At 37.8% G+C, this 20,118-nt stretch overlaps 3 protein-coding genes across 4 annotated transcripts in view; 1 reads left to right on the forward strand and 2 right to left on the reverse strand.

The window, feature by feature from the left end:
* Positions 1-974: 974 nt before the first annotated feature.
* On the forward strand, positions 975-3,421 carry gadd45gip1 (growth arrest and DNA-damage-inducible, gamma interacting protein 1). The gene is made up of 2 exons (XM_077499183.1): positions 975-1,432; positions 2,960-3,421. Exons 1-2 carry the CDS (start codon positions 1,032-1,034, stop codon positions 3,243-3,245), a joined length of 687 nt encoding a protein of 228 aa, XP_077355309.1. The 5' UTR covers positions 975-1,031; the 3' UTR covers positions 3,246-3,421.
* A 221-nt stretch (positions 3,422-3,642) lies between these two features.
* On the reverse strand, positions 3,643-18,197 carry LOC144003190 (tetratricopeptide repeat protein 39A). The gene is made up of 18 exons (XM_077499170.1): positions 17,924-18,197; positions 14,838-14,945; positions 13,634-13,765; positions 13,281-13,336; positions 12,764-12,831; positions 12,598-12,662; positions 12,193-12,292; positions 12,034-12,099; positions 11,832-11,940; positions 11,669-11,736; positions 8,291-8,350; positions 7,579-7,740; positions 7,366-7,457; positions 6,085-6,205; positions 5,899-6,010; positions 5,690-5,804; positions 5,212-5,328; positions 3,643-4,075 (listed from the first exon to the last, which is right to left on the reverse strand). Exons 1-18 carry the CDS (start codon positions 17,956-17,958, stop codon positions 3,967-3,969), a joined length of 1,695 nt encoding a protein of 564 aa, XP_077355296.1. The 5' UTR covers positions 17,959-18,197; the 3' UTR covers positions 3,643-3,966.
* A 1,705-nt stretch (positions 18,198-19,902) lies between these two features.
* The window catches only part of tspan34b (tetraspanin 34b), an 8,991-nt gene continuing 8,775 nt past the window's right edge, over positions 19,903-20,118 (reverse strand). For both annotated transcript variants that reach the window (XM_077499194.1, XM_077499204.1), the window contains one exon: positions 19,903-20,118. This exon is cut by the window's right edge and continues 221 nt beyond it. The gene's annotated coding sequence lies outside the window, so the exon portion shown is untranslated.

Below are 20,118 nucleotides of genomic sequence, written 5' to 3' on the forward strand. Positions count from 1 at the left end.
TCGGAAGCCAAAAAGGAAAAGAAAAAAAAAAAGAATAGTTTGTTCATCTACCAGTATGTATGCCAGTCACAATAGAAGAAAAATGAAATGCTCTCAAACTAGATGGCAAAAGATATACTTAATGTATCCACCAGCTGCCATTAACTAATACTGTATAGGATTTTGGATGCAGCATCTTTTGGATTTTGGACGCACCATCTTGTGACTTGCTCGTGCACGACATTCACATATGTGACATGCTCACTGCATGCCGATCTAAGATATCCTATTGGCCCTTGAATGCTCTGAACCAATGGCAGGACAGCTTTTTCATGTTGAAGAAAAAAACCTTAGGTATCGGTATGGTATCGGCCAATACTGCAAAGCTGGGTATTGGAATAGGTATCGGGGGCCAAAAAACGGTATCGGAACAACACTAGCCATTATTATAACAGAATAATAGCATTGCGTTCGGTGAAACAAGCCAAGATTTCACAGTACATTTGTGATTAAATTGAGAAAAGATAATTATTTCAGTTTATATACTTTTTCCTGACATTTTAATTTGGTGGTGTGACGTGATGTTTAAAATGTGTTTGATACTCCCCCACAAATGTTGTGAAACACTGTCCTAGAGTAGGGAGTGATTCTATAAACAAAAATGACTTGACTACAAAATTAGGTATGATTCGAATATTCAAAAAGTAATTAATATCAAGTATTACTACTGTCTGACACTGTCATTTATGTACTATAATTTCCACTTTGTAATTCAGTAATGTCAGAGGAAAACTGAAATATCAATTGAAATTTTATCAAATTAAATTGATTAAAATAATCCCAAGGGAAAAAAATATTAACTGTTACACTATTGAGCAAGCTTTCATTTTGATATAAATTATTTTTGTAATATTTCATTTCAAATGTATTGTCCTGTCTGCAAAATACAGTACAGCCAGTAATGCACTAAAGTGCGGTGAAAAATGTCTAGAGGAAACAGGCACTTTCAAAGCCTCCTATCAAGGCAGGGTCCTTTGTGAGGTTAGAGGAAAATGGCTGCGTCCGTTCTCTGCAGGAGGACGCTGGTGACTTGTAACACATTTAAGTGGATTTCAGCACCCAAAACTCTAAATTCTGCGAGCTATCCGAGCGGGATTCTACTACAGACGGCATCGTATAACCCCAAACCTCTGAAACTGAATCTTCGGGATCCTTATATTCCAGACAAGAGCAGCGAGAAGACGCCGGAATGGCAGAAGACGAGCAAATACGATATGAAGCTGTACGGTCGCTACGGCTCGGCGTCCGGAATCGACCCTGCATCGCTGTGGCCCAGCCACGCAGAACGGAACAGGATCGGCGCTGAGGAAAATGAATGGCACCCTCCGTTAGATGTCATGTTGGAGAATATTGCGGCCAAGCAAAAGGAGGAGACAGACAAACGAATGGCAAAGTGAGTGATGCTAACGTGGCTAGCGCCTTTCTGTTTTCAGACAGCGAATGAACCCTAAACGCAATCTTTGTCATTAATCTCTGTCGCTGCTTGAATAGGAAACTTATAATGTCCCCATGCCGTATAGACAGATGCCGCCTTTTTTTTTTTTTTTTTTTTATCTTTTAAATAAACGATGTGGATGTTTTGCCGTGGCCGGCGACTCACCACTTCATTTGTTGATTTAAAAAAATAAAATAAAATAAAAAATAAAACCTTAGCGATATTTTGCCGTGAATCGTGCGATAACTACAAGTACAAATTATGCGAATTTGTAGTACACTATCTCGTCACGTGGGACAATGGTTATGGCCGAACGTGCTAAGTTACAGGTTCGAATCTACATTTTTTTTTTTTAAACAATTTCTTGACAACCGCATATGTTCTCTGACGGTTATGGTTTTGCTAGTAATAACATAACAGTTGGCAAGACAAAATTAGAACTTAATGAAAAGACTCGGAATGGGTGAAATGAGGCAGGAGCCATGCAGAGTATATGACTCGTCTGGCGATTGATTATTGACCAATCAGAGCCGGTCACGGCAAAATGGCGCTACCATGATAGTTGCCAATCATGGCTAAATATCCACAGCCTTTTATAAACGTTACCTTAAGTTTGACGTGTAGCTTCTAGGAATATTGTTAATGACTTACGACTGTTTCGAAGCCCCATAACGAGTTAAACACATTAAAAGCTGAGTCTATTAAAAAAAATTGGAATAAAAGCAAAATTTTCGTTAAGAAAACTAAATAAAGGTACTAATGTAATGCATCTTTTAGTATACAATAAAAACACCCATCCTACATTTGGTGTTTTGGTGTGTATAACGTTCTGCTTATACCAGATGATAAAATATTTTAGAATTAGTGAAAAGTTAGTTTTCTTGTGGATTTAATTTTAGTGAATCATAATATATTTTAAAAAATACATGTAAAGAATTTAAGTTAATACATTTTATTTGTATAGCGTTTTTCAGAAGACTCAGACACTACAAAAAAACTGATTAAAAACTAGAGCCAACAAAACAAAAATGTAAGTAGGACTTCTAATTATTTACAACAAAAAAATATCAATACACAATGAAGAAAAATCACAGAAGAAACAAGATAAAAGGACAAAAAAAGCAGTTTTAAAAAGGTGGGTTATAAATACACCTGTTATCATGATAAATGGGTTTACTCGCATGTGACAATTGGTGGATCTATGGTCACTTCTATGCTTTATCTTCAGCACAATGAATGCAAAAATGAAAATACATACAGTAGTAGACGATGTGGCTGTTTGAATCATAACACGTGGGTTTGTCTTTCAACACTTGTTTATATCCATAGACCAACTTAATTTAAATGCTACTATCCTAGTATTTTAGGAGTACAGCTGCAGTTCACCCAATAGTTGATATACTTACTGACAGTGTGGTTAACTGTCAATCGAACGATGAGCGCCAATAACGACTGTTCTAATGATTGTTTCTGTTCCCGTCACAGGGAGAAGCTCATCGCAGAAAACATGGCCAAAATGCCCAAGATGATCGCCGACTGGCGCAGAGAGAAGCGTGAAGCTAAACAGAAGCTAAAAGAGGAGAAGAAGCGGCGTGAGAAGTTGCTGGCTGAGGCCAGAGAACGTTTTGGCTACGCAGTGGACCCCCGCAGCAGCAAATTCTTGGAAATGGTTGCTGAAATTGAAAAAGAGGAGAAGAAAAAGAGGAAACTAATGAAACGCAGACTGAAAGAGGAGAAGGCAGGAGTCCCTTTCACTCCTGTCGCCTCCTAGTACACTTGGACACAGTCAATATAAATGGAATCAACTAATATTTTATTTTATACACTTAGAGTCAACTTAAGTGCTTATTTTGTTTTCTAATTTCATCTGTAATTACAAGAGCTCAATTTACAAAGTTGTTTCTTTCCTTGTTTGACTGTCACTATAATAAATATTTCTGTACAGAATGCATTTTGTTTTAAAGAAATATGGAGTATTGCAAAGTAGAGTTAATGGAGCTGAAAACCTCACACCAGGCCCGTTAATAAAGTGTTATTCGTATAATAAATTGAAAAATACACTGTAAAAGTGAGTTAACTGTTTACCTTTTTTATCATACTTTTTGACACCATAACACATCTTAACCTCAGATTATGTACCATACTTAAAATAATTAAATGACTGGAAATGTCATTTAAAGTGGCTTTAATCAACAGTTGAGACAAGTTATGTAAACATTGGTCCATACAATGAAATGTCTTTTTATACACGAGGTTGTACTCTTTTATAAAAGCGAAGTTCTATCCAAAACTATATTACACTTTTCTACCGTTTGACGCCACTCGGGTCTTACCTTCATCAAGTGACAAAAAAAAAGAAAGACAAACCCAAATTTAAACCCAGCATTGACTTGAAGAAAATGGATAGAAGAATAAAACTGGGCATTGGCTAAAACAGCGGAAGTGTCACAATGGTTGCAGATGAAGAACGTCTCCGTGGAGAAAAGGTCTCACTATAGAGAAGTTTGGTCCTCATCGACAGAGCCAGCCTTCAGTTTGGCCAGAGCGGCGTGGATCCTGAACTGCGTACGAGATTCCATTGAGTATTCTTTATAGCTGTGTCTACAAGTCGAAAGAAGGACTGTTAAGTGCATGGCAATGGTTATATAATAAGCAGAGGGTCATGGCATTTCGGGCTTGTGGTAAATTAGAATCAACAACCATCAATTCCAGTTCATTAGCTCCTTTTAAATCCTTCCACAACACCATTCTGACTCTTTACTGTAGTTTTTGTAAGGTGTCTAATGGCAAAAGCGGTCTGAGTTGCCTTATGAGCAATAAGGTCAATTTATGTCCAATGTCCATATTACTTCTTTTTTTTTCAAAATCCATGATGCTATAGTAACAACTGTTACAAATGTAACAGGCAGAGACTGCCCTCTACCGTTTCGTAGTGGAACTATAGATACCCACTGTACTGTAAACCCCAAAGCAGTCACTCCCATACTGGTTATTTTGTGACACTCAATTAAACCTACTAAAAATTTATGTAATTTTTTTGGGGGGGAATGTGGATTATTGAGCGATAAATCACTGTATTCATTTAAATAAAACACAAAAACAATACCTTAGTGTAAGATTTAATTACTGGCAAAAATGTAAGCTCTTCCTAATCCTTTTAAAGCAGTGGTCATCCAACTTTTAATACCATATACCACCTAAAAAAAAATAAATAAATACTTGGCTCTCCAAGTCCCACCCTTTATGACCAACATTAAAATACTGTGGAGGATTTGGCGCAAGTATTCATCAAAAATATGAGGTTTTATTCCATTTAATAAGACACTGTAATATGTACAGTTTGAACATTAACACTGTGCTAAATTATAAGAAAGTAAAACAAATGATTCAATTAAAATTTATTTCACATACAAATGAAATCAAATTTTTGCCTATAACATTGAGCAACAAACTATGATAAATACAATTGAAGTTATTGAACCGTCTTTAAAAAATGCACTTCACTGGATTTAAAAAACAAAACAAAAAAACATTGGAGCCAGTGTAACATGAGCCACAAATTCAACATGTAATTCAGTGATTCATTTGTGTACCACTAGAGGCTTCTCGCACCCCGAGTGTTAGTCCTACCACTCTTTGAGAAACACTGTTCTAAGGCACTGTGCTTATGAAGGTCGGTATTGCTCCAGTACTTTACACGAATAGCTAACTTTATTAAGTAAATAGGAGTAACTTACTTGGCCTTGTGGAGCAGTTTGATGGCATCGTCCTTTCGGCCTTGTTCAATGTATAAGAGACTGAGCTCCACCATGGAGTTGGGAATGAGGTAGTGGTCGAACCTGAGCTTCTTTTCACTGAACAAACAAAGAACGAACCTAACAGCTGTGTTTAAGATTCAATTGAACCCTATTCGAAATTGTAAACAGACACATGTAGACTTAAAAATATATTGGTAAACAAATCTTTTTATACAAGTTCACAATTTCACAACTTCTTTTAAATTATGGGAATTGATTGCTGGGGGAGGCTGATCCAAGGTAAACCTCATTGTGACAGACAGTGTGACAATGTATACTATTTTCCACGGTACAGTATTGTTATTTATTCACAACAGATAGATGAAAGTATCACTCTGGTTATGGTTATCTTGTTTCTTGCTATGTGGTGAGGGAGTGTTAATTACCTGCATTTGAAAGGGAGGTAACAAGTACTCACCTCGAGCAAATTTTTTGAAAGCATTCCTCGGCACCCTGGAGGAGCCCTTGGTTTTTCAAACACATTCCCTTCAGCAGGTGGATTACACAACGGTCATCCAGTAAATACTCGTTCTCTGTGATGGTGCAAGAAGGCAAACAGCACAGGTGTGAAATTTTGTGTGTTTTTTTTTTTTTTTTCATACTTCAATTAAGGTGACATCTGAGGACCTGGAGTCTCCAACAAGGTGCGCTCAGCCTCCGCTAGAGTCTGGATCATGCCTTCAGTCAGCTCTGGTCGTTTTTTGATCATGCTAAAACCATTCCACATGTACATCATCTCCTAGAATCAAGCAGTGGGTAAATGTAAACTTTTTTTGTTGTTGTTAGTTCCAGAATCTGTTTTTGAAGGCTTACCAGCACTGGCACTGCTAGCCTGACCGGGGACTGGGCTTTGTAGCGGCGAGCTTTGCGGATAGCAAATTTTTCTGTGGGTGGAGACTTCCCTGCTATCTTCTGCTTGAAGGCAGGGACTTGTCTAAACAGAAGAGGAAGGCATGCGTTTGAGCAGGGCTAGTCCAAGGCATGTGTACAAAACACCTGCTTAGAGCCCAGTGACCAATTGACCACATAACCAAAACTAATACATAACAATTTGAGATGTTCCATGGCACAAAAAAAGACTGAATAAACTGGTCATGATTAGCTTTAGCAATGCTAACAAATGTATGTTGACGCTAATGCTAAAATAGCATTAACATCATTGTACTTTTTTTTTCCCAATATAATCGTAGGTCTAATAATAACTAGTGTTGTTCCGATACCGTTTTTTGGCCCCTGATACTGATTCCGATACCCAGCTTTGCAGTATCGGCCGATACCGATACTTAAGTTTTTTTCCCTCAACATGAAAAAGCTGTCCTGCCATTGGTTCAGAGCATTCAAGGGCCAATAGGATATCTTAGATCGGCATGAAGTGAACATGTCACATATCAGTGAATGTCGTGCACCAGCAAGACACAAGATGCTGCATCCAAAATCCTATATTAGCGTTGGAATTAATGGTATCTGCATGTTACTTGTGAGTACTCACCGATACCGATACCACTGTTTTAATGCAGTATCGGCACCTCTGTCGATACCAGTATCGGTATCGGAACAACACTAATAATAACTAATTATATTACATAGGTCGTCACACTGCGCCTCACCAGAAGCTGATATGTTTTGCTGCCATCTTACTGTCTCTTTAAAAGTAGTTTTTTTGTTTACAATGCTGTTGCATTAAAAAATAAATAAATAAATAAATAACTATTGAACCCAATTACAGGGTAAATACATTGTATACATAGTCCGTCTTATATTGAGTATCCAACTTAGTTGTTTATCAGCTATATGTAAATCAACCCCAGTTGCTTTTTGATATATTATAATAAATAAATGTTTTTTGTTTTTTTTTGACAAATTAAAGTGGTTACATTCCCACGGCACCACTTATAATTAATGTGACGGCACACTTTAAGCCCAAAGTTTGTTGTTCAATTTTGTTCAAAATTCCTTGTGACAAGAAAGACCATTAAAACTCTAGTGAAAGTTTAGCAAACATTTTGCGAATTTGAACGAACCCTGGCGTGACGTCAACATTCGCTAGCGTCGCGAATCTTCGCCCCTCAGTGTCTATGGTTGGGGATCACTAACCTAAAGAGATCCACCTCATCCTCTCCAAAGGGGCGTTCCTCTTCCTTTGGCAGCATGCTGAGATATGCAGCTTTCATGTAGACATACATGGCCTAGCACAAACAAATTAGATGCTTAGACGTGACAGTCAACTGGTACCCCTTTACGCTTTCAGGAGCCAAGGAGTAGCACTAGCATAGGATAACAACAACAATATTGTTTTCCAGTGTGCACCTTGGACCAGCGGCTTTCCTTGCTCAGGAGGTCAGCATAGAAATAGGCCATCTTCCACGCTCGCTTATAAGTGAAGCACCACATCAGCTCCCAGTAGCACATGTGGTGGAACTGCTTCCACGCTTGCTGCGCCTTGCAGCCATCTTCAAATAGAGCCACCGCCTGGTGACATAAGGACATGCAAAACATGCAAAAAGTCATATTTCATTTGACGTATTTAAACATTCAGGTTAGCCTTAAGCTGTGTGCAGCTCATCTTACACCTGTAAAAGCTGACATTCATGTTTCATTTGTGCCTGTACAAACATCATTACACCATGGCAACAGACAATATGCATGTTTTTGGGATGTAAGCGTACCCGGAGAAAACCCATGGAACCATGGGGAGAACATGTTAACATGTTAGCTAAGGGAGTCAAGATTTGAATGCAAATCCTCCGAAATGTGAGGCAAAGATGCTACCATGGTGCCCATCTCAAAAGTCACACATTGTTCAATCAATACTAATAATTGTCATTAGAAAAGGCAGACATTTTGCTCAAACATTAGAATGTTGTGGTTGATGAGTGGCTAACATCATGCAACTGTTGTAAGATCAACAGACTTTTTGGCACAACGGAAATTAACAAAAACAGGAAATGGCTGCAAACATTCTTTCTTTCCAGAACCGTTCCCGGAACATTTCACGACAAAGCCATGAATATGCACACACCTCATCGATGTTTCCTTTCATCTCCTCAGCCCTGCCAGCAAAGAAGAGGAATATTGCTCCCTGTGCATAAAAAGAGATTTGTATATTTATTAAGGCTACTGCTTATTGTACCTTTGTTTCATGTATTTAATGGCATTCCCATGAATTTGTACACAGTGTGGTCAGAATGTCAAGTTTGTTCTGTGGGATGGGCAGGCACGTATGCAGTAGGAGCGGTTACATGGATTGTGAAGTCAAGTGGAGTTGAACAGGTTGTAAAATAAAAAGAGGGAAATTACGTAATGATGTTGAAAATAAGAGGAATCGAAGTGTGGAAGACCTTAAGTTAGGAATTCTCAAGAATGTTCTTAAATCACTTGATTTGGCTTTCGACAACCACAAGCAGGGCCGGACTGGGACTCATTTTCAGCCCTGAAGTTCACATTTTAATGAACATACACAGTTTGTGGAAACATGTAAAGTAAATGAGCATTCCGTCCAACAATGTTCATGTTGCATTTGATCAAAAATGTCATTTACAATTGAATACTCTTACAAGAGCCGGGTCATTGTTTGAATCAAATCAATAATTATTGATTTGAATAAGCATGTGACCTGGAAATCGGGGGGTAAGAGACCTATAAGCAAATGTACATTATATGAGATAAGACATTTTACACTTCACAACACACACTTGGCAAATGAAGCTAAACCAACAAGATTAAGGTATCTAACACTGTACTCTTATTTTGAAAAGTGTTCTCCCCACTTCTGGTGCACACTCCTGAGCTGACTGACCCTAACTTGAAGAGAGCAACAGTAAGCGTAGGAGGCTTTCCATCATGCTTTGTTGCTGTTACTAGCAACACGTGATTGTGTTTTGCCTCTTATGTTAATTTTGTACAGGCAAGGTTTAACATAGTTATATTGTTTATTGTTTCTATTCATGGATTAAAGTTGCGCTCCTTTTGAAATTAAATTATTGTAACTTGGTGACACCCTTAATAACAAAGGCATGCAGTCAGTGCTATATATAATGGTTTATAAGGGTGATTGAAATTACAGTTGATTGACAATGAGAAAGTCAACATAAGACGATGCTGAGGCTCTTTAATTACAGGTTGATTATGTACTGCCTGCGTAATTTTGAAACATTTTGGTGGTGGTGGTGGGGGTCCCGCCTGACGAGTCGCGGCCCGAAATATAGGACGGCCCACCGGGAATTGTCCCGCCCCTCCATATGGCCCAGTCCATGCCTGACCACAACACATAAACACAATCTACAAACATCTCAGTCTTATGTAGGCATGGGCCAATTACCGGTTTGACATTTTACCATGGTTTTAAAACATCAAGGTTTCAATAACGCTAATACTGGATGTCACCAGTAATGAGCTCTTCTTTTCTTTTTTGAGGGGACGTCTAAGCAGGGCATAATATGATTGGCTGCTTGTAGAAGGGTTATGTCGTGTCAATTCCCACAAATCCCCAAAACCTCCCCAGTGACACCTTTTCAATTTGCCTGATTTTTATTCCATGAGTGCCTTATGATGGCAAAAGCTTGAGCCTCCTATCTTAAACTGTATTTATTTACCGTATACAGTATTTAATTGGGTGGGTCTGTTTTTATTTACAGAAACATAAATAGGCAAATCCCACCAACACAAAACATTTCCAAGATATGGACTCCCCAAATATCAACAAAATGTATTGCATTATTAACACATACACTTTTAAAAAGTTAATATCTCTAATAATAGTACACCTGTGCTGTGAAGTGCAGATTCTGATGGACAGGGTCAGAATACACAGAATTCACAATATATAGATGAGGGCCTCCAAAATATGGTCCAAAATTTAGTGTGCGATCACCGGATCCCAAAAGTAGGCATGGCATCCAAACTTTGAAAAGGCTTATGAACCATTTAAGCTCGGAGTCTCAAACTTTGAGTTCTTTCTTTTGACATCACAATGACCTAATGGAATAAAAATCATGCAAATTGAAAAGGTGTCACTGGTGAGGGTGTGTGAATTGACACAGAATGACCCAGGGTTGTTGTTTAAAAAAAAAAAAAAAAAAAAAAGTCTATTTGAAATGAATTGCCTAATTATGGTAACTTTTTTTCCCTCCTTCCTGGCGCGTAACAGAGGAGGAGAAGTTAGGAAGCAAGACTGAGATACTGCAAACGTATGCCTTTTTTTTGCGCTGATGTGCATTGTACTAAATACAAACTAAGAAACAAAAAAGGTGCCTGCCAGTACAAGTTTGCCCCAAGGACAACATGAGTAGCCTTGCAGGACTTTTCTAAATAGATTACCAGCGATTGAACCCTGTGACTTAGAAGAATGAGAACATTTATTACCGTATTTTCCGCACTATAAGGCGCACCTAAGAGCCTTTTATTTTTTCAAAAGCTGACCATGCGCCTTATAATCCAGTGCACCTTATATATGGATGAATATTGAGCCGCAACAGGTCTCGCTTTCAAGACGCTATCGGTGACCAATCCCGCCATCTTGGATCGCTAGCTAATACTAATACTTTACCTCAGAGAACATAATAAAACAGCTGTTTATTGGTTTTGGGAATGAATGCAGTTGTCAGAAAGGTGGTTTGCAATCTATTAATAAAGTTTGACTGACCTATCTGACTGTTTTGTTGACATTCCCTTTAGCGCAGCACCATCTAATGGATGCATAACGGAACCCCAGCCTCTACTGTAGCACCTTATATATGACAAAGGTTTTAAAATATGCCATTCATTGAAGGTGCACCTTATAATGTGGTGTGCCTTATATCTGGAAAAGTTTCAAAATATGTCATTCATTGAAGGTGCGCCTTACAGTGCGGAAAATACAGTAATTTATTTAAACTTAACATGAAAAACAATTCTTCTGTACTAAATGTTCTATATTTTGTTTTTTTTTTAATGCTGGTTTTATTGAGGAATTATTTTTTTTAAATGGTCATTTTCGAGTTATTTTAATACCATTATAGCACAATATTTTTGCTCAAGGTTATCATACTGTCAGAATCTGATATCGGCCCATGCGTTGGTCTCATGTTTATTGTCTTATTACTCCATTCTCTTATAAAGAACTAAAAATAAGTACGGTAGTTACTAACAACCACAACAATTACATACTCTATCCCAATGGCTATCGTCCACATTTTCAGTAGTTAGCTAATTAGCTAGCTATCAGGTTACACAGGAAAAATACAGTTTTCATTTTACACTTTGTGAACATTAGAATAAAAACATGGGTCTATGCCAGGTTTATCTAGTCTGTTAGTATTTAAAATGGTACCATTTCTCCCACTCCACACACAGAAAAACAAACCATAAAAACACGGTGTTCAATTCTTTTTTTGTCTTTGGTATTCTGCACTCCACTCACCCGTGGATAGCGGAGCCGGAATATTTTCAACAATCGTTCAGCTTCTACCACGTGCCCCTCACCTGTTCCTGAGAACGTGAGGAGGAGATATGAACCATCTTACAGATCACGCAACAGGTTTGAGTAATCAGACATATGAGGATCGTATGGGGAGGAGCCATACCTAGTATGAAGGTGAGAATAGTGTAGTAACAAAGCAGTAGCAGAACACACAGCATGGAGCGCAGATTCAAGGCTGTCGCACCATCATCAAGCAGGGACAAACCGTATTCCTTAAACAGGCATGTGGATGAGATCATTGTGCAATTTATACATTCATTAATATGAAAATGAGAGTTGAGCTATGCTTTGCACTTGTCACGTACCTTATCTCCTGAGAAGCCTGCAAACTCTAATACTTTTAGTATCCGTGGCGGAAATAAAGAAAGTGTCTTTAAAAAAAAAACAAAGTAAAAAAATAACATTAAGAAAGCACAAGTTAAATACTGTACATACAGAAGATGTACTGTATAGTCATATCATACCAAATTAAATGCTCCTATTCCAAAAGAAATCCCACCCTCTAAGTGACTGTGGCTGGGTCCTTTAAAACCGCTTTGAGATTTGACATAGGAATGCAAGTCTCTGGAAGACAAAGGGAACAATATTAGAAAAGGGCCTTCAGCAGCATAGAGCAACACGGTTTTCAAAATTACAACCTCCTTTCCTTGACTTTTTGCTTATATCAAACATTTAACCAGATCAAATAACAGTGATTAAAGAAACTTGTGTACATGAAATTACTAAAATATTGAGACATACCCTAATCAAACTAGATCTTAATGTATCACCGTGCATCTTGTGACCCATTGTGTAAATCATAATTCACGGTTACATTGTATATATTCTAACTACATATGGCTGTATGTACTGCATGTAGAGCGACTTACTTGTAAATCAGGTAACTGTTTCGTACTTTGATCCCACCTTTGATAAAACTCACCATATTCTCATCCTGCAAAGAAATATTGTTTGCTGCCATTTGGCTGGAAAGTACAAGGACCTATTCTGTGTTGACATACTCAGACATAATTGAAGCCTATCATCTCACTTTACCTGTAGGAAGGCGAGAGCAGCTCTTTGGAGTTGGCATTCTGCATAACACACTTCAGCATGGAGCTGCTCTGCACATGCATGGAAGAATATGAAATACAGTAATGGAATAATGAACTTGCAAAGACGTACACTTTAAGCAACCTTTATCTAAAGGCAACAAATGAGTATCCAAAGTATTTACCTGCTTTACATTTATTTGTATAATTACAAAGCACACTGACTGTTTTTTCATGTTGAAGCAGAAATATACATATCCTATTGGGCTTCATCATTAATTGGATCTTCACTAATAGTTTTCATTTGCATATTTTTCCATCATTTTATATACTGTGGGCCAGATACTGGACATACAACTTACGAAAACCAACAATAAAAAAACACTACAAATATTATAAAGCAACAATAATGTTGGATGTTGTTATGTTTACTTTTCTACACAAAAGAGATATACACCTTATTATATTTCACCCACTAAAAATTGTGTCTGTGGAGTTTAAAAATTAAATAATCTGTTTACCTTCAGTGAGCGGCTCCCCATTTGACTTCCCTAAATTTGGAGATTTACGGCGAAACCTGAAACAGTGTTACAAAATCAACATAAATATATCTTACGATACCATGTGCAATACCAATCACTCACGCTGCATCTATATTGTGATAATAACCATGCAAGCATTCCAAATAGCAGCACGAGCAGTGACATGACTGCCGTAATTATTATTGCGCCCGTGCGATTTGATTTTTATAGCTTATATAACCGGATCATAATGGCTCTGTAATATGTATAATGACACAGTCAAGTTGTTTAATGTGCTCTTCAAGTGCAAACAAGCACCAATTGCTCTACATTATTTTAAGAGAAAAACAGACCTTTGACAGAGATCCTGAGCACTCTTCATGGTTGCCCCAGCACTGCATATGTCATCATGGTGGAAAGTCATCATGGCCTGCATTTCCAGGATTGTGGCATAGATGAGAGCATGGTACATACTCTCAGACACTCTGCGTCGGAAATACAGGCATATAATAATCAACACTAAAAAAATTAAACAGCTTTTCATACAAGCCTCAGATTTGTATTATATAGTGATAACCCGTACTATATAGTATGTTGTAGGGATGTAACGATAACAGCAATATACAATATATCGTCATCGTCATGTCACTATATTGAAAGCATCACATCTGTTAAAAAAGTCGAGTTGATTTCCATTTGTGCCGTTCTAGCACCCTCTAAAGGCTAGTTGTTTTTTTTTAGTGCAGTTTAATTTTTATATGGCATGTTTTGGCCCTTCTATGTTTAAATGTCAGATGAAGGGGAATGTAATTTGCTTGTGAACCGAGTCAAATTGTGTAGGAACTCAACATGTGCGTGCATTAGCAAGTAAGTGCCCCAATATATATATTTATATATTTTTAGATTTTTCATTGCAATAATGTACAAATGCACAATATTGGTTTTTTTTTGTTTTTTTAAGTCTGAGCTCTTTTTTTTGTTCTTTTTTTTAACAATATTGTGACGCTATCACATATATTACATAGACCACAATATCATGATAATTATCGTATCGTGAACTTCATATCGTGATAATATCGTATCGTGATGGTTGGATATCGTTACATCCCAACTATGGTGCATGGTAGAATCCATCAAGTCATCAATCCATTTTTTTTCAGCACTTATCCTTAGAGTCACAAGCGAGCCGGCGCGTATTTCAGATTGTTTTGGGTGATAGGTGAGGTACACTTTGGTTAGGCAAGATTTGTGAAAACTTTTTGAAGGTGTCACACCACTGCTACTATCTCACAGCATAATGTTTATTTAACAGGGCTGCCGTTCTTTGGCTGTTGAATCAGTCAGACTTCGGGCGTCAGCTTCAGCAAACACATAATATCCTGGAGAATACACGCTAAACATGAGCTCCACTTGTAAGCCATCTAACAAAAGGCAAATTGCATCAGACTTCACCGTGATCAGCATCACCTGCGGCCCAATTCATGGACCGCCTTTTTACACGTGATTGTATTCTCAACACAGAGTCAGTAAAAACCTCAAAATCAGTTTTTGTTTTACTTTGTTCGCAGTCTCTCCAGACTCTCATTGAAGTGATTGTTTAGGAAGAGATCCAGGGCCTCCATGCACTCATCCAGGCTCTGGTCTAGGGTCATCTGCGACGAGTTGCTAAAATATACAAAAAGGGGGATATGAAGATGGGTACTGTGAACTTATGATTGTGCACATACGTGCACTTAACAGAAAGAAAGGATCCGTTTTTGTCATGTTCACTTACCAGCCACAACATGGGGCACACCTGCACAATTTAAAGAGATCCAAAGTAAGAGCTGAAATCATGCTCAATTGTCATTTGTACATTTATTGTATTATATATGTAGTGCTAGTGCATATTAAAATGGTGCTCTAGCCCAATTCTAAGTAACGGTGCAAATAAAACTTGGGCATTTTTAGTTCATTTTGAAAAAAAACCCAATGTTTATTATTAGGGGTGTTTAAAAAAAAATCGATTCGGCGATATATCGCGATACTACATCGCGCGATTCTCGAATCGATTCAATAATCGGCAGAATCGATTTTTTTTTTTTTATTATTATTTTTTTTAGGATTCACACCTTGAGCATGGAAGAATGTTATATGAACGGAACATTAAGCCTTAATATTTTATTTTAATGCTGTTCAAACATGAAACAGATTACAACCTCTATAAGACTGAAATTTCAGATCAATAAATAATACATTTTCATATAAATCTTACACTCTACAAGCTTACTGATTTGTATTTTCTAAATTTGAATGAAAAAAAATCACAACAATCGACTTATAAATTCTTATCGGGATTAATCGGTATCGAATCGAATCGTGACCTGTGAATCGTGATACGAATCGAATCGTCAGGTACTAGGCAATTCACACCCCTATTTATTATTGTTTGTTGCTAAATATATATATATATATATATATATATATATATATATATATATATATATATATATATATATATATATATATATATATATATATATATATATATAGAAACATTTGTGGGTTTGATGACATATTTTCCTTTAGCTGCAATGCATATGCTCCGTATTTTGTGACATTGGGAAGAACCTGATGGCACATTTGAACAACATTCTGAGTTTCCGAATGGTCTGAATGAAGCAACGCGCTCACAGTGTATTTCCCAACACACACACGTGTGCTACCGGAGCGCAGTGCGAGTATGAATGCAGCGTGTAATCAGCAGTTCAGTATTTATTCATCATATTGCATTTTAAAAGTTCAATGATTTTCACTTTTTACTACTTTAGTATTTTTTATATTTCTTTTCACTATTTCAATTCCCAGGTGTGCACTGGGGATTGGAGGCACGTGTGAATCTGACTTTGGGCCGATGCATATCTTTTCATCCATTTTCTATACTGCATGTCTTCAGTCAATTTGGGGATGAGCTGAAGCCTATCCCAGCTGAATTTGGGAGAAAGGCAGCATACACTGTGGACTGATTGGCAGTCAAATAAATATTCAAACTCACAGTCACACCTACGGACAACTTAGAGAGTCATCAATCAATCCAACCTGTTTTGGGATGTTGGAGCTGACGTACCGACACAAGCTGGGGAAGGACACTCCTGGAAGGCCAGTTACATCTCAGCTGTGATGCAGTGCAGCCATTAGCACAAATTGAAAATGCAGTGATCCCCTTGCTATATGTTTCGTTTAATCTTTCGTGCCCAAGCAATCATTTTCACAGTACTGTAAACACACAAGTCCAAATTTTGAGTTATGATTCTTGGAACCACTGTGGAACCACGTTGTGTCACAACATTCTGGTCAGAACTGAGACATACTGAAAGAAATGTACCATGCAATTAAGACTAAGAGCAAGAAAATGGGGCAGAAAAGGTTGCCACAATGTCCTTTAATAGGTGTTGGTCAAGAGCAGAGATATTGGGATGAATATTATCTATCCATCTATCTATCTATGAGTATTGTGCTCCTCCATGTGTTAAAGTAGCAGTTGTTTGAAGGCATAAAATTACTTTGGGGATATTGACAGGGCCAGCCCCCCGAACAAAAAAATCTGTGTATAATGGACACCCATTTAAATGAATTGGGGAAAAAATTAAAAAAATTCGAACCCAAAACATTCTTCACAAAATGCTGATAAACATTCAAAATATGTTTTCCACTGAACAGGGGAGGGAGGGTCAAGAGGTGGATGGGGAAAATAAAGTAAAACAAAAACAAACAAAAAACAGAAACACGCACACACAATTTAAAATTATATTAGGGAGAAAAGTGTGAATAGGCAGATCAGTGGGTGCTGATTGCTGAACTACAAGTATGCGGGGTTTGACTGTACTGATCTCTGATAACTTGCATTAGCCCATGTTAACATTAAGCAAGAGGACAAAATTGCACATTGTTTGAACATTTTGTTGTGAGCTTGTGAATACTGTGTACAATTTTAAAATTTTCTTTATTTTTACATGCAGTCAACTTCAAATGGGAATATTGCAGCAAGCATGTTTTTCTTATTTGGAGAAATATGCCAAGAAGCTCTTCTTTTTGTTTCCTTTAATGTTATTGCATTTCTTGGTAGCGTGAAGAGACACTGGGAATACTTGAGGAAAAATTGTCTTGAAAATTGTTCATGTGTGTGCAAGGCATAAGTACACTGCTTTATTATTATTATTATTATTATTATTATTATGCTATGATGTCATTTTGTCACATTGTCATTTTAAGGTGAATTTGCACTTAAAACAAGCGAGTCTGGAACGTATCCGGCAGAATAAACAGGGGTTCCCTATGTTGTGTTGCGTTTGTCAGTCATGAGCACTAACGTCCCCCGCCCTCCCACTGCACAACGATAAACATACGGACGGTAACGCACAAAAATCATTGGCGGCATAAGCGGCCTCTTCAAGTGCTCAAGTTTGTGTAATTATCTTTATCTGGCAAGTGGAACAAGGAAAGATTGAGCGTTGCCAGATAAGCAGGAAACAGCCTTTTGTGGTTACCGGTTGTTTAAACATTTTTTTCTTTACTTGTTGCGCAGGTAGCAAACGCCTAAGCCACGAGTACTCCACAAAAGTAAATAAAGTGGAGTTTGAACTTTTCTTTTGGCTTGTACTCACTTGTGAGCAGCATTCTCCTGTTTTCCATTGGACATGTTCTCTCCCAGCTGCTACACCTGCTAGGACCTGTGCAGTTCTCACGCCGTGGCCAGCCAAGGCGCATTGATCACTTTATCTGCACCTTAAAATCAAGCTCCCGAGCGGGTCCAAACGCAGTCCGAGTGTTGGCATTTATTTCGCCAGTTTCCTGTTGTGTGAGCTCGAGTCGGGAGTACAGGTATTCGGCGATGTCATGTGTTTGCAAAAGAAAAGAGTGTCGCACTTAGCTCCTCCTCTGCTTCACACGTACACACACTTTTGAGGAAGGCAAATGAAGTGGGAGGAGAGCCTAGTGTACAACAACGTCACTGGTCCAACGTGGTCCGGTCCAACCGGATGGCCAGTTGTCGCACACTGGCTGAAGCTGGCGAGTTGCAGTGGCGACATACACAAAAATTATATTGTACCGTATTAGTCGCATTAAACATTTTGTCTGCACGTAAAGGCGAAAAAGATGGTCCTCAATGTTATTTGCAGTAAGCAGCCTATTTACTTATTTTGCTTTTTCGGCTTAATTGTCCCGTTAGGGGTCGCGACAAGTCTATCTCCTCCAACATCCATTCTTATAGAGCTCTCCCACCTCCACCTTCAACTCCTTTGTCACGCCGACAGCACATGATCTCACCATTGTTCTGCTCCGTCCACGCCATACTAAAATACTTCTCTGCCATTCCAGACTTCATGTACCACAATTTCCCCCGGTCTTGTACATCAAGGCAAGCATCTGTCGAACTCTTCACTCGTATCTCAAGTCTAGCCTCCACTATTTCCCCATAACGTCATTGTGTGATTCATCAAGTTGATTCCTCAATAATTTCCGCCAGAAACCCTGTGCATTGCTTATTCTTGAAAAATAGGCACCAGCACACTTTTCTTTCATTGTCAGGCATATTCTCAGTCTCACCTTCTAAAATTGTCATAAAAACTAGTCAAAAAGTCCACAGCCACCTCCTAGATGCTTCCATGCCTCCACAGGTCTAATGTCATCAGTACAAACTGCTTTTTCTTTTTTGTGCCTTTCTAACCTCTTCTTTACCAATGGGATAGGCTCCAGCACCCCCGTGATCCCTGTAAGGAGCAAGCGGTTAAGAAAATGGATGGACGGATGGATGATAATAGTCTTGCCAAGTGTGGAATTTCTGTGGCACAGTAGTGTGCTTCAAAATTGTTGCTTTCTATTAGTTCACCACTAGATGGCACTAAATACACACTAGTTTCACCCAATGACGACGACAAATAGAAATAATAATCTTTTTAAATTAAAGTGTAAATCCAATTATATTACACTTCATATTTATCATGTGTAGTTGCTCATCTTAAAAAAAAAAATCTGTGGTATTTTAAGTTTTATCACCTGTTCTCAACTAGGGATGTAGTAACGATATCCAAACATCAGATACGATATCACGATGTGAAAGTCACGATGCGATAATTATCACGATATCGTGGGGAGGTTGGCGATACAAAAAAGGTCACAATATTGTTAAAAAATGATCTCATACTAAAAAAAAAACACAATATTGTGCTTTTGTATATTACAGCAATACATATAAAGAACCTACAATCTCTAATAACATTTAATATTGCATATTAAACATAGAAGGGCCAAAATATGCCTTATGGAAATTAAACTACTCTAATAAACTAGCCACCAGAGGGTGCTAGAACTGCACAAATGGAAATCAACCTGACTTTTTTTAACAGATGTTCTGCTTTTTATATTGTGACATGACGACGACGATATATTGTGGTAGTTTTAATAACTCGATATCACGATATTTCCATTATCGTTACATCCCTATTCTCAACATTCCAGTTGTGCAAATATCCCCCAGTTTAAATAGGAAGATCGTCTCAATGAAAGAAGTACAAACATGCACCATTGTAGACAAATGTGCTTATTTTATTTGAAAAAATGCATCATGTTGAATACGACATATAATAATGTCATAGTTATATAGCTATATTGCAGAGTACCATCCTAAATCTCAAACACAAATTTAAACCTCTATTTCATGATTACAATAATATCAGTTGTTGCGTAATTCCTCGTCGTGTGTCAAAGGCTGGAAAGACACATTAAGTAATCACTAGCATGAATCTGCAGTATCATTGATGAATTGTATATTCACATTCCATTCACTCATTCATTTTTA

This window comes from Festucalex cinctus, chromosome 1, assembly GCF_051991245.1.
Source record: "Festucalex cinctus isolate MCC-2025b chromosome 1, RoL_Fcin_1.0, whole genome shotgun sequence".
NCBI lineage: Eukaryota > Metazoa > Chordata > Actinopteri > Syngnathiformes > Syngnathidae > Festucalex > Festucalex cinctus.

Excerpts from the sequence above, each read along its gene's own strand:
- gadd45gip1 (XM_077499183.1), top strand. The coding sequence starts at position 1,032 with ATGGCTGCGTCCGTTCTCTGCAGGAGGACGCTGGTGACTTGTAACACA. Across the intron at positions 1,433-2,959 it reads ACAGACAAACGAATGGCAAA|GGAGAAGCTCATCGCAGAAA; the intron begins GTGAGTGATGCT and ends TTCCCGTCACAG.
- LOC144003190 (XM_077499170.1), bottom strand. The coding sequence starts at position 17,958 with ATGTCCAATGGAAAACAGGAGAATGCTGCTCACAA. Across the intron at positions 12,100-12,192 it reads GAATAGGAGCATTTAATTTG|ACACTTTCTTTATTTCCGCC; the intron begins GTATGATATGAC and ends TTTTTTTTAAAG. Across the intron at positions 8,351-11,668 it reads TCCGGCTCCGCTATCCACGG|GGAGCAATATTCCTCTTCTT; the intron begins GTGAGTGGAGTG and ends TTTTATGCACAG.